The sequence below is a fragment of the Equus quagga genome, chromosome 3, assembly GCF_021613505.1.
Source record: "Equus quagga isolate Etosha38 chromosome 3, UCLA_HA_Equagga_1.0, whole genome shotgun sequence".
Classification (NCBI taxonomy): domain Eukaryota; kingdom Metazoa; phylum Chordata; class Mammalia; order Perissodactyla; family Equidae; genus Equus; species Equus quagga.
In genome coordinates, this window is record NC_060269.1 from 114352564 (window position 1) to 114367594 (window position 15031).

At 39.0% G+C, this 15031-nt stretch overlaps 1 protein-coding gene across 1 annotated transcript in view; it reads left to right on the plus strand.

Annotated features, from left to right (window-relative positions):
- Positions 1–334: 334 nt before the first annotated feature.
- Positions 335–15031, plus strand: part of CHIC2 (cysteine rich hydrophobic domain 2) — a 55320-nt gene continuing 40623 nt past the window's right edge. Inside the window, exon 1 of the mRNA XM_046655859.1 lies at positions 335–464. Within this exon, the coding sequence (XP_046511815.1) occupies positions 346–464 (119 nt within the window). The 5' untranslated portion in view covers positions 335–345. The remainder of the gene's footprint in view (positions 465–15031) is intronic.

The window sequence follows — 15031 nt, forward strand, 5'->3', positions numbered from 1 at the left end:
ATGCCGTAGCCGGCTGCTCCCGCTGCGGGTAGCCCTGGCTGTTGCTGTGGTTGCCTGAGTTGCTGCTGCGGCGGCGACGGCGGCGGCGAAGCTGGTGGAGGTGTCGGCCGTTGGGCGGATGTTGACATTGTGTTGTTGTTATTGCTGACGGTAATGGCGGCGGCTGCGGCGACGGCCGGGACCCCATCTCCTCTGTAGCCTGAGCCGAGACAGCCAAGAGCGAACTCCGCGGCCTCTGAGCCCGCGGCAGCGACTCCCCGCAGCCTCCGCCGCCTCGCCAGCCCGGATCCCGGCCGCGGCCCCTGGAGTCAGGCCCCTTCGGGCAGAGGGCCTCGGAGGCTCAGGATGGCGGATTTCGACGAGATCTATGAGGAGGAGGAGGACGAGGAGCGGGCCCTGGAGGAGCAGCTGCTCAAGTACTCCCCGGACCCGGTGGTGGTCCGCGGCTCCGGTCACGTCACCGTGTAAGGCCCGGAGGAGGGCGAGGGCGAGGACGGGAGGTGCAGGGCTGACAGGGGGGCCCTTCCTCCTCGGGAGCCCTCTTTCCGCGGCGTCTGTCCTGTGCCTGTGCCGGGGGCCTTCGGGAGGAGGAGGCGACCAGGAAGTGAGAACTTGCCGTATTTTCGTTTGTTTAGGTCTCCGAAGTGGAGACAGACGCTGCCTTACTCCCCGACACCCACCTCTCAGCAGGCCCTACAGGCCCGGGACGGTGACGGGTCCCAGAAGACAGGGCTTTTCTGTAGGGTCTGCCCTTCGGGCCACCCATTCGGCTTCGGGGTGGAAGTACACGTATTTATGAGGTGCCTCCCCCTCGTTGTCTCATCCCGTTGCCCTGTGGTTCTTTCTCCTCGTCTGTGCCTCTGAGCCTAGTGACATATGGCTCAAAGGCCAGATCTTGGCCGTGTGAGACCCCAGTGACAATCGGTAACGAGTGGTTCACGGTCGTGGTGTCCATTTCGCACATACCCATAGGTCGTCCTGGTTTCTCGCAGAGTCAGTTTCTGCGGAGCTCGTGCAAGTTCTGTCGTTGTATGTGATAAAAATGTATAGAGGAACGTGTATGTAAGATATGCAGCACTATAGATGTTTTACAACTAATTTTTTTTTTTTTTTTTAACAAATCTAGGTGATGGACACACTCTGCTCAGGTTACTGAGGGTTGGGTTCTTTGTGATCTAAGTCCTTCCCTTGGGCATGAACTCTAGGGTGGCTGCTTCATTTGGTAAGGGTTTCTGTAAGTCCAGTTAGCAACGTTTTAGAAGTCTGATATTATTCAAACAATAGCGAATGAGAGCTTTCTGAAAGGTTATGACTAATAAAGGAATGTGAAAACTTGAACCAAATAATGAGCTGTCCGGAAGCAGGAAGTTTTGTAATGTTTCTCCGAGAAGTCGAGTTTGGTACAACTTGAAGTATTTGTACTCTTTTTCATTTTAGATCGCTTATTCAAATCATAGATCAAACTTCCCTGCTTGTCAGATATCTTCACCCTTCACCTTGGGTGAAATAAAAGGGCCAGCAAGTCTGAGACGGTCTGGAACAGTTTTCATAATATTTTTGGTATAGGGTGAGTGGGATGTGCAGGGAATAAGTTTTAGTCCAACAGTGAGACATCTCGTATAAGATCCCATATAAGATTGTCAGCAAAATCCTTGCGTTTCTCAGTACATGATATGACCAGACATACTGTTGTTTGGGTATCCTGATGTAATTCTTTGATTTCTTTAGCACCTGTTAGTTTATATTCAGGTGGCTAAGAGGGTAAAAACACTGCATAATCACTGTCACAGAGCCATGAGAAGACAATGGAATTTATCACCACAGTAACTTACTTAGTGTTGTAACTGTCATTGCCAGCAAAATTAAGAAATGTCACTAAATATCATAGATATTAAATCTTTAACATACATCACAGAACTTTTTTAGACTCATAGCCTGCCATTTAATTTTTAGTTTGGCTCTCAGGACCTTTTCACATTGTTTTAAACCTGAGGATTATATGGGTGCTTAAAGAAGGGATTTTCAAACTTTTTCATGCTATCCGCCCACCTTTCCCCCTACATTCCTCATATCAAAGAAAGCTGGCAAAATTTTGTTATTTAGAAAGGGGCAGCTGTAGTTGTAATGTTTCCTCTATTGAAGGAAAAGAAAAGCTAAGCACTCTTGGGTAAATGGAAAATATAATAGGTGAAGTGCTCAGAGCCAAGTAGGTGATCAGTAAATTTGATTGTAGTTGGCTACTCAGAGAGGTTAACAGGGTGTGAGAGAATTATTAGTGGTTTTGATATTAGCTCCCCGTTAGAATCACCTGGGGAGCTTTAAAAAAACCCAGCCCAGTCTTTGCCCTAGGCCAGGACAATTGAAGGCCAAGTATCTGAGTGAGGGTCCCAGGAATGGATGGTTTTTAAATATGTAGCCAAGAGTGAAAACCACTATTCCAGAGGATAAGGAGGAACTATATGCTACCAGTAAACGGGATGCCTTTCTACATTGAGAGTTAGTATTTCTGTGATCTCCCTCAAACACTTCCTGCTCTTCCATATTACCTTGGTTCTGGACTCTGGCTTCAAATCTGTCCTCTGCCACTTTTTGGGTAAATTATCTGTGTCTCTTCAGTTAAGATCAGGATAGTATAGTTCCTAACTTTTAAGATTATTAAGGATTAAATGAGACAGTACATGCAAAGAATTCATCACATTGTGTAGTACTGCGCTCAATAAATATCAGCCTTTATTAATTATCCTACACACCTATAGTGTTCCACTTTGAGAAACAGACATGTAAAGCAGAGTACTAAGAAATCTGAACTGCCATTTTCAGACCTAACAGTGATTCACTTTAGTCTGTTTTTTCCCATTTCTTAGCAGTTTATATGAGGTTAAATTACTATGTGAACTATTTTGATGAGAGTTAATAGGGATCTTGCTGCATTGAAAACCTAAGCCTGTTTTGTGATGACATAGATAAGCATAGTAATACAAAACTTTTTTTAATATGACTCTGTCGTGCATAATTCACAGGCGTACTATGCCAATGAGTAGCCCAGTTAGCACCTATAAAGGTTTTGAAACTGGTGCTTATGGGTTACTGTAACTGGAGCATATTCAGTTTTTCTTGCCTTTAAATATAAGGAGGAAGAGCTATTAAAACAGTTATAGTAAGACTGGTTAAACTTATCACTGCTGCTGCCCCTCTCCCCCCACCGTTTTTTAACTGAGGAGCTGGTCAGAGCGGTCTTCCCTTACCAGTTTGAAAGTAAATGGTAATGTAAACTGAATCGTCTGTAATCCGTGTTTTCACAGATTTCACTTTTGAGTAGACCTTTATAGTTGAATATTTCAACTCTTTTTTTCTCCCTACTTTATATATGGCATTACAATATTACTCTTATTTTAGAAATCACTGTATACTCAATATGGCGTGATTTGGCATGTCATTATAGTGATGTGAGAAAGTAAGTTACCTTCCATTTTTTGCTACACAGGCAGGTCTTGGTTGGTTTGGGGGCATAATCAGATTTTTGGGACGTAAGGATGCACAATGTATAATTTGCCTAAACAAAGTCTGCTTTAATGTCATGTTTAATACAAATATTTTTGTATTGACCCCAAGTCAGACTTATACCTTGTGCTTTCAACACGATCAGTATTCTTTCTTGACATTCTTCTGGATGAGTATAATAATTTCCTTCATATTAGATTTGCATGTAGAAAATATGGAACAGAGTGGTAGCTCCAACAGGGAGAAATCTTGTGCAGAAGCATATTTTGAGGAAAAGTGGTATTTGAAAGAAGGGAGGAAAGTGATAAGTTCCTATCGTTACATAATATTTATGTACGTGTGATTGAAAAGGCTTGAGCTCACACTTCAGTTAAAAGTAGATTTTCTGTTTGTGTGTGTATGATTTCTCATCATGTAATGAAGATGAGGAAGAAACTAATTTATTAGGTAGTATTGGCCACATTGGTTAATATGTTTAAATTATGGAGTTCTTTACCCCTCAGAATAAATTTGTGCAAAATATAATGATCATTTGTTGACTTTGATTTTTCATAATGATAGAGCTAAATGATGTGTTAATCTAAAAATTAGAATTTAAAACTAGTTTTAGGTGAGTATTTTCCAACTATTATCATAACTGACATTATTTGCTCCTATTTTACTTTATGCCCTCCCATATCAGAATCAAACTTGGGGCTTTCCTAGGGCAGGTGTACTCTTTCTCTTCTAAATTAAGCTCTGTCATAGAGCCAAGTTATTTTGTTGAGGTTTGTTTTTCATTTTATTCTCTTCTAATTTCACTAAATTATTGTCTTTGTGTACTCTCTTCTGAGCTGTAATCTTCCGACCATCTCTACAAATAATTCCTTACCCTTCAGCACCAGTTTTAATCACTGGCTGTGGGACATTGCTCTCTTTGCTCATCTTTGTCTCAGGTATGCTGTAGAAAATCAGAAGATTTACAAATGTGGCTTTAACAAATTTGGAAACTGCTTGGAGTACAATAGGATCTTTCTATAGAAGACATCACAAGAACACCTTAGTATTTATTGACTTTTCAAATGATAGAGTAAATGAAAAATTGTCCATCTTGAAATGTTATCAGTATTTCAAAACTGCTACTAGATACTGTTACCACCACCAAGAGACCCGAACATGATTTGCCCAAATAACAGAATCACTTCAATTAAACAATTTTTTAAAACTTCATAATTCTCTCTTCCTTTCCCCCAACCAGCATAATTTATAAGGCATATTCCATTTTGAAAGGTTAAACTTTTGAGATTTTTGAAGACCTTATTGATGTTTTTCTGCAAGGCTGTAAAGTTCTTTGAGGACAGGGATTGTGCTTATTGGTCTTTGTTTCTCCATTACTTAATATAGTGTCTGGAATATTATAGGGCTGAAATGTTCTCTAAATAAGGGAGCTAATTGCATACATCCATGGGTCTTGTCAGAATTGCCAAAGGAATAACAGTTTTCTTCATTTTCTGTACCTCCTCATGGAGGTAAACAATATTTTACAATAGAACTCATAAAATCACATTCAAAAGATAACTGGCTCCTCTTTTTTTTTTTTTTTTTTCTGGTAGAAGATTGGCCCTGAACTAACATCTGTTGCTAGTCTTCCTCTTTTTGCTTGAGAAAGATTGTCCCTGAGCCAGTATCTATGCCAGTCTTCCACTACTTTGTATGTGGGACGCTGCCACAGTGTGGCTTGACAAGCTGTGTGTAGGTCTGTGTCCAGGATCCAAACACACAAACCCCAGGCTGCTGAAGTGGAGTGCGTGAACTTAACCACTACACCACTGGGCTGGCCCCCCCCTCTTTTTTGTTTTTGAACAAAATTTGGTGATTATGAGGAAGTTGTCAAATTAAGGCAGACATTCTTTTTCCCAGAGATTTTTCTTACTGTTTATAATTTGAAAGGAGACTAGTTTGGTTTAGAATATAGCATTGAACATATCTTTGATAATATGAAGGAAAAAAATGCTAAACATTTTAATTGGGACAACTACTAAAACTTCTCAGTGGGTAAACTTTCTTAAAGAAATGAGAAATATGGTAGTAAACTGAAGTGTCAAAATTTTGCCATATTTGTATTTGAGATTCACATGGTGTTTCAGTCCAAATAATTCAGTGTTGGATTGCTGCCTACCAACAGATGTGAAATTGACTAGTACTCAAAATTTTATTTGACTAGCTAAGTGGAATACAGGGATGAAATGGTGAAAAGTAAGTTATATGAAATTATTTATGATGATAAATAATCAAATACTATTATTCTAAGTAACATTACTCTAAATAATAATATTATTCTAAGGAATAATATTTTTGAGAACCGTTCTTGAACTCCAACCTGAGTTTATATTCCTAACAGATTGAAGGCCTGGGATATGAGACTAACTAACTGTATACTCAGAAGGGAATCTTTTAAGTCTCTGTTGTATCTATGTCTGGCTTAGCTTTCTAATCTACTATAAAGCTACTTAAGATTTCATTCTCAATAAAATTAAGCTTCAAATATAACATATAGCAACAGAGACTCTTAGTATTTTACTCTGAGTACCTCATTATCTTTGTGTAAAACTTTTTTGTGAGTTTTCATAATTTGTTTTGGAATCCATTTATAAAATCAGATCTCATATCAGTGTTTCCATGTTTATGCAGTCTAGCTTTACTCCCAGTACAAGATTTCTGAAGTTTGCCTGATTATCAGAATCACTAAGGGCATTTTTAAAAATACACATTTTAGGTTCTTACCCCAGATATCCCCAATCAGAATCTTTAGGGGAAGAGTATAGGAATTTTTCTTTTTAATAAGAGCTTAGGTAGATTCTCATGTCAGACACATTTGGAAAGTAGTAGACGGTGCTGTGGCAAGAGTGTGGTCTTTGACGTCAAGCAGATTGGTTTCAACTCTCAGGTACTTCCTAACTCTAACCATTAACTTTTCTGAACTCTAGTTTTCTCATCTGCAGAAGGGATGATATCTGTCTCAGAGATTAAGTGTGAGAGTCAGGAATAATTTATCTCATGACCTGGAACCACAGTAGCCATTCAGCAAATTATCACTTATCACGTATTTTGATGTTTATCCCTTTGTGCACATTTTTTGGTTAATTATACCATTTTCTTGGAAAGCAACCTAAAAGATGACATATGCTTTCTTGCTTTAAAATAAGATCCTGAGATTGAATTATGTGATTGAGTAGAGGAAACATTTAATCAAGAGCAGTTATTACCAGGTTGGTATACAGTGATATGCTTAGAGGCCATTGAGGTGTTTTGGGGTTTGAGGGTCTTCTCTAAATGGCACTTCTTTTGAATTTCACGTGTGGCTTGTTGCTTCCTGTTTACCTTCTTTGTTTCTTTCTAATTGGTCAGCTGTAGGTTAGAAATGAGGCAACCAACCTTGTTAGAACCCTGTATAAAGTAAGAGAAGTTGCTTCTGAGTGCTGGATTCAGATGGTTAAATTTTATTTTATTTTTTAAAGATTGGCATGTGGGCTAACCGCTGTTGCCAGTCTTCCTCTTTTTTTTTTTTTTAAGGATTGGCACCTGGGCTAACAACTGTTGCCAATCTTTTTTTTTTTTTTTTTTCTGCTTTATCTCCCCAAACCCCCCTTGTACACAGTTGTATATCTTAGTTGCTGGTCCTTCTAGTTGTGGGATGTGGGACGCCGCCCCAACATGGCCTGATGAGCGGTGCCATGTCCGCACCCAGGATCCGAACCCTGGGCTGCCGCAGTGGAGCGTGCAAACTTAACCACTCAGCCACGGAGCCGGCCCCTCAGATGCTTAAATTTTAATAGTTGGATTTTAAGATAATTTGTTTCCTCAGAGCATTTTTTGCTTAATCCTTCATTATCAGTTGTCTTCTTGAGGTTTCCTGGTAAGTAATTTAAAAAGTATTTATTAAATTTTGTACTAGGTATTATGTGAGGCTCTGGGTATACAGTTATGAGTGAAACACACATAGTTCCTCTGCCCTCACGGAGTTTACAGCTAATAGACAAATTATATCTGAAAAAATTGCTATGAAATAGAACCAATAGAGTGCAGTGATTGAAAATAATGTGATTAGGGAAAACCTCTCCGAGAAGGTAACATTTAGGAAGGATGAAAGAGTCCTGTGAAAAGCACCTCAGGTCTGGAGGATAGCAAAATAAGCTTGACCTGCCTGAGGAACTGAGAGGATACTTCTGTATTGTGGTTAGAGTATAGTGAACAAAGGGCTTAGTGCCTGGAAATGAGGTTAGTGAGCTCAGAAGGGTCCAGAAAGATTGTAGAGGGCTTAAAGTGAAATGGGAGAATGGTAGGTAGGCTATTGGAACATGTATAGATGAGACATGATAGTGGCCTAGGTCGAGGGTGATAATCTTTAGATAGAGGAGGTATTAGAATTCTGTCCATAAGCTGTCAAATTTCACAGCTTTTCGATGAGGTATGGGAAAACACAGCAATGGCTGCTTTTGCTGTCTCTTTCCCTAGTTGTGGGTTTTTTTTTGTTTGTTTTGTTTTTGTTTTTTGTTTTGGCTTTCTAGAGGGTGAGGTCAAACAACTGTGGCTGCCCTTACTGTTGACTGGAGACTATCTTGATGACACGCCTGCATTTCCTGTTCTGCTTCCACAGGGCAGCTAGTATGCCAAGAGAACAGACATGTGGCAGAAGTGGAGAGGGGCTTTCCCACAACATCATAGAGTTTGAAGTGAGGACTTCAAAGTGGTAGCCTTTAGCTACAAGATGTGTGGTGTTTGACAATGATTTGTTCATTAGATTCGAGGAAAAGATTGTGCTTTTTACATCTTTACACTTAAAACTAAATTGGTTTCACAAGGGCTGAAATTTTCTCACAAAGACCTGGAAAAATGATTTTTTCTTCTTTTTTTTTTTAAGATTGGATCTGAGCTAACATCTCTTGCCCGTCTTTTCTTTTATTCTTCCTAAAACCCCCCCAGTACGTAGTTGTATATTCTAGTTGTAGGTCCTTCTGGTTGTGCTATGTGGGACACAGCATGGCCTGATGAGTGGTGCTTGGTCCACGCTCAGGATCCAAAATGACGAAACTCTGGGCCGCTGAAGTGGAACACGTGAACTTAACTATTCAGTCACAGGGCTGGCCTGATTTTTTCTTCTTAAAGGCTCTTTTCCATCCTACCATCTAGTAAATGAAGTTTCTTAGGGTAGAGTTGGTTGGACTTTTGGGTACGCATGCACACGCACCCATATATATGCTTCCTGCGAGAGCTCCTTGTTTTGTTCTCTTTGGTCTTGCCTCGTAGTTACAGTGGAGTTCTTGGTTAGTCCAGTGAAGGATTTCCTACATCCCCAGCCTTCTTTCTGAACTATTCTAAACTATTCAATTGTAAACATTACTTGAAATTGCTATTTTTGGTAGTCTATACCATAAACCAATTCCACCATATATTATTTCTTAAAATAATTTATCATCATTGTGTTTCTCATAAGATTTATGTAAGTATGAAGAATATTCTAAAATATGTATAAATTAGGTATACAAAATCTTTTTTCCTTAATTTGAAGTAGTTGAGGTGGATTAGTTGAATTCCTGTATCATCAGAAGTTAAAAACATGAAGTTTAATCAGTATGCGTTTACATAACTTTCACTATTTAACAACATATGTAATCATCTGTTAATACTTGAAAATATAATCTTAATTGAAAATTAATAAAATTCTAATGTTAGAATATTATAGAAGTGTATATAGTGATGAGGTTTATGATGAAGTGAATGTAATACATGATTTAAATAATGAAGTCTTTGATTTCATTAGTTTATGAACACAGTCACAGAGCTAGATGAACCAAAACGTTCAGAATTTGATCACACAGTTAAAATTTTTAGACTTGTTCTAGGACTCATATATGTGTCTCCAACTCCAGGGGTTCTGTATCTTCTGGGCAAACGTCGTACACTTTCAGTTCTAGCCCTTCTTCCTCGAACCACGTTGATACTCAGATGTATGTTGAGGCAGCCAGATGAATTTAAAGTGTGATTTTTTTATGCGTTAAAGTCTGTAATTCTTCTGTAGTTGTGACTTCACCTCCCCAAGTAAAAAAGCCAATTGCATTGAGCTCAGAGTTCAGCATTAGGAGATAAATGCTGTCTTCATTTGCCATCTGCATAACCCATGTGTTCAGTTTGAATCTGAAATTTCTAGTTTATATGTTCATAGGTCTTGTCACATCTATAGGAAGGTAAAATTCTGTGAGTCTATAGATTTGTACAGGTTGGATGTCTCAGAATCCAAAATATCCAAGACTAAATTTATAATCTTTCCCCCAAATCAGTTTTAACTGCAGCCTTCTCTTTCTCAGTTGATAGCGGATCTGGCGTCCTATTTGGTTAGACTAAAAAAGCGTAACATATCCTTGATGTCCCTCTTTCTCTTTTACCGTATCCAATCTGTCAAGAAATCAATCTATTGGTTGTGTCTTCAAAATATATTAAAAATCTGATTGCTTTTTACCATCTTCACTGCTGGCATGAATTGTCATTGTCTGTCTTCTGCCTTGTAGTTAGACTTTTCTTCTCCCTACTTCCACCTTTGCTCTCAACCTTTACAGTCTCCTTGGTACTCTGCCACAGTGATCTTTTTAAAACATAAATCAGATCATGTCTCTTTTTTTGCATCAACCCTTCCCAAAGCTCCCATCTTTAGAGTAGTAAGTCCTTTTTAATGGCCTACTAGACCCTATCTCATCTGGCCTGTCATTACTTCTTTGACTTCTTTTCTACTATTCTTTCAGTTGTTTACCCCACTCTAGTCACACTAGACTCCTTTCCATTCTCTGAATTATTCCGGGCACTCTCCTGGCTTAGGGCTTTTGCACTGGCTGCTTCCACTTTCTAGCATATTCCCCCCAGATAGCCAAATGGCTAGCTCCTTCACCTCCTTCAAATCTTTCACATTTATCTTCTTCTTTTTTGTTTTTTTGAGGAAGATTAGCCCTGACCTAACTGCTGCCAGTCCTCCTCTTTTTGCTGAGGAAGACTGGCCCTGAGCTAACATCTTTGCCCATCTTCCTCTACTTTATATGTGGGACACTTACCACAGCATGGCTTGCCAAGCAGTTCCATGTCTGCACCTGGGATCTGAAGCAGCGAACCCTGGGCCGCCGAAGAAGAATATGCACACTTAACCGCTGCGCCACTGGGCCGGCCCCCACAGTTATCTTCTTAATGAGTCCTGCTCTCCTATTTAAAATTAAATCTCAACCTCCTCCCCCTTACTGTGTGCTACATTTTTCTTTTTTCATACTTTCTTCTATCAGAATGTGAGATGAGCCAGACTTGATAAAGAGTATAAACTTTTGACAGCTTTCTCTTGCAAAGAGAAAAAAACTCAAACTTTTTTGACAAGAATAAAGTTTTAAAACTTTCTTCCTGTTTTGTAGCAGCTGTCCCATCTATAAAATGTGAACTCAGAAAACCTTGCTAATTTTCTTTTCTTTCTTTCTTTTTTTTTTCCGGTGAGGAAGATTGTCCCTGAGCTAACATCTGTTGCCAATCTTCCTCTTTTTGCTTGAGGAAGATTGTCCCTGAGCTAACATCTGTGCCAGTCTTCCTCTGTTTTGTATGTGGGATGCTACCACAGCATGGCTTGATGAGTGGTGTGTAGGTCTGTGTCCAGGATCTGAACCTGCGAATCCTGGGCCACTGAAATGGAGCATGCAAACTTAACCACTCTGCCACCAGGCCATCCCAGTTTCTTTTTTTTTCTTAAAAATTTTGGGACAGCATTTGACCTTTGGGCCATATATAACCCTGAGAGGCCAGTTGTCTTACTTGGGCAAATAAAACTAGAAGGGAGATTTGCTTTCCTAAGGTAAGATATCTATTTTATATCTGAAACAGGGTTAGAATTCAGGTATTCTGTCTCTCCACTGTGTTACTCTTCCCTCTTCACCACAATAACTTCTTTGTGCTTTTCAACCTTTGTTTCACCTGTGTGGATTCCTGGCCTAATGCTGGCCCATATTAGCTATGAAGTCTTTAATATTGCCTGACTTTCCTGAACCCAGCACCTCTCTGTGTACCCTGTTGCTTCCACGCCACCCCTTGACCTTGAAGAAGGTTGGCAAAAAGTCGGAAAATCTTTGACAGTTAACATTAGCCAATTTGATCATTGGCTATTCTACTTGCTAAGCTGTTTGAAGAGTACGTTATGAAGTCAGTGAGATCTGGACGTTCTCTAATTTATCAGGTTATCCATAGTGGATATTAAATGATGATATTGCCCACTTTATTCGAAGGATAATAGCCATAATAAAAACACAGCAGACATTTATGTTGTTTTATGATAATAAAAGCATTTACAACATTTAGGGTTTATGCCATGCACTGTTTTGAACAGTGTATATGAACGCGTGTGATGAGTTAGGCACTGTTATTATCCCTAGTGTATAAATAGGGAAACTGAGGCCCAGAAAAGGTAACTAACTTGCTCACAGTGACACAGCTAGTAAATGGCAGTGTCAGGATTTCAATCTGGGCACTCTGGCTCCAGAGTGTGTTTGCTTAATTGCTTTTTATTTTATTGAACCAAAGCAACACACTTATGTGTTCTCTATATTATTCATCAACACAAACATTTATAACAAAATCCTGTTTATTTTGGCGTTTTAGGTATAAATGTGAAAAGCTCAAAAATAGATTTTTTTCTAAATCCATGAGAATATTCACTTTTTAAATATATGTTAATTTTAAAATTTGTTTGATGGAAAAAGAAGTTTTTTTCCTCCAATTCTCAAGTATTTTCTCAGTTTAGAAGCTTCTAGTTCAAGGAGGTAAACATTTTCTCTGCTTACAGAGAAAGTTATTAGAGGCATTGTTCTGTAGTAGAAATTGCTCTGGGCTTGGGTTCTGGAGAGTAAGGCTCTAGCCTAGATCCTACATTTTAATTAGCCATGACACCGGAGTTACTTGCCTCTTATGCGTTAGTTTCTTCATCTGTAAAATGAAATATTTGGACTGAATGATAATTGTGGTCCTTTCTAGCTCTTAGATTCTGAGATTCTACTGTTGTATTAAGAATTTTTTCTCTTTAATTTCTCAATTCTTTACAATTTACTTAATATATGTTTAAACATACTTTAAAGATCTTTAAAAATATACTCTAAAATATAGTTTAAAACTACTAGAATTATCTTGAAATCTAGACATGTCAATTGCACATTCATTTCCCTCAGTCTGACTTAAAAATAAAAACAAAACCCCTTTAATCATCTATTTTTTCTTCAGGTTTAATCCTTTTTCTGATGATAAATATACAGATTATTTAAAAATTGGGAAGTAGTACTTCCTAGTGAAGCGAAAAATAAACCGTCTATAATCACCAAAAGGCATAGCTCATTTAATATTTTGGTGTTTGCTCCATACAGTTTACCATACAGGTACCATTACCATATGTACCATTCAACATTTGGTATTTTGTTCCTAGTCCTTATTAAAAGAATTTTTCCAGAAATCTTTTGTTTAGTTTAAAATAGTAATACAATAGTCCCCCTTTTCTGTGGGGGATACATTCCAAGACTGCAGTGGATGCCTGAAACTGCAGATAGTATGCAACCCTATATATGCTATGTTTTTTCCTATGCATACATACCTATGACCAAGTTTAATTTATAAATTAGGTGCAGTAGGAGATTAACAGTAACTAATAATAAAATTGAACAATTATAATAATGTACCCTAATAAAAGTTACTGTAGATCTTAGTAACCTCAGCATACAATTTTTTTTTCCTTCCTTCAACTTAATATTGAGAACTTTTACCTTTTCACTCGAAGGAAGCACTTTATGGCTTCTCTTTGGCATATCTGAATTGCAGCATCGTTACTCTTGTGCTTTGGGGCCATTATTAAGTAAAATAAGGGTTACTTGAACACAAGCGCTGCGATACTATGACAGTCGATCTAATAACCCAGTCGGCTACTAAGTGGCCAACAAGCAGGTAGCTTATGCAGCGTGGATATGCTGGACAAGGATGATTCATGTCCTGGGTGGGACAGAATGGGATGGCATGAAATTTCATCACGCTACTCAGAAGGGCATAAAATTTAAAACTTAAGAATTGTTTATTTCTAGAATTTCCCGTTTAGTATTTTCAGACCACAGTTGACCGCAGGTAACTGAAACCATGGAAAGCAAAACCGTAGATAAGGGGGAACTACTATATATGTTATTATAGAAATTTTGGTAAATGTGAAAATATAAAAAGTGAAGTATCACCCATAATCTTATTGCCTATGGTTACACTATTAATATTTTGATGGATTAACTGTTTCTGTTTTTCTCTATGTGTATGTAAATATTTTTATTAGAAAATTGAGAGGCCAGCTGGTGGTGCGGTGGTTAGGTTCGCGTATTCTGCTTCGGCGGTCTGGGGTTCGCCAGTCGGGATCCCAGGTGTGGACCTTCGCACCACTTATCAACCCGTGCTGTGGCAGGCGTCCCACATATAAAGTAGAGGAAAATGGCACAGATGTTAGCTCAGGGCCAGTCTTCCTCAAAAAAAAAAAAAAAAAAATTGAGACCATACTTATAAAGTATTTTGTATTCTACATTTTTCATTTGACCTTTTGGGAACTTTTGTTAATATCATTATGGAGTCTTAAAAAGTATGGAATATTAGGCTCTATTGGATTTCAAAGAACAGAACTGCCTAGGGGGCCTTAAGCAGTGCTAGTTTACAGTAAGAACGCATGAAGACTAAGGAAGAGAGGAAGCTTTGCCATTTGTACAGCCAGGCTTCAAAGAGACTGGAATATTATTGTTTTGATATAGTGTAGCTCAGATGATGAAGTTGTCATTTTTCTCAGCAGCATGTGTCCTTTGCTCCCTGGTCTAGTGTCTGTCGCAATGACTTACCTACTTTCAGTTCTAGTTTCTGCTATTGAAGCATGATCTGGTAGACCGCTTTTTCCCTGTCTCATAGTTTCTGCTTACTGTTGGCTTCAGCTTATTCTTGGCTTCTACTTATTCATGGCTTTATTGTATCTTGGTTTCAGTTTAAGCTTCATGTTACCAGCTATTGTCTCTTATTCAGATACTTGAAGAAAGAGGATCAGATTGAGTTAGTTAATATTGTCCAAGTTGGGTAGGACTCTTGGGCTCTGCTATCCCATATGCTGCTAGCCAGCCTAGGGATCAGCTTTTCTTAAAGCAGATGACTATTTGTGGTCTAATTTGCCAGAGTGTAAGGAGCTCCTCCTAGTCAGGCACTCAGAGTAACAGGCTTCTCTCTAGTACACATGAATTTGAGCTGTGTAGTATCTTTTCAAATTGATGTATTATAATTAATATAATTGCAGGGCATTTCTATCGTTTTAAAACTTTCACTGTTAAAACTAACACTGCGGGGCTGGCCCCGTGGCCGAGTGGTTAAGTTTGCATACTCTGCTACGGCGGCCTAGGGTTTTGCTGGTTCGGATCCTGGGTGCGGACATGGCACCACTCATCAGGGGCCACGTTGAGGCGGCGTCCCATGTGCCACAACGAGA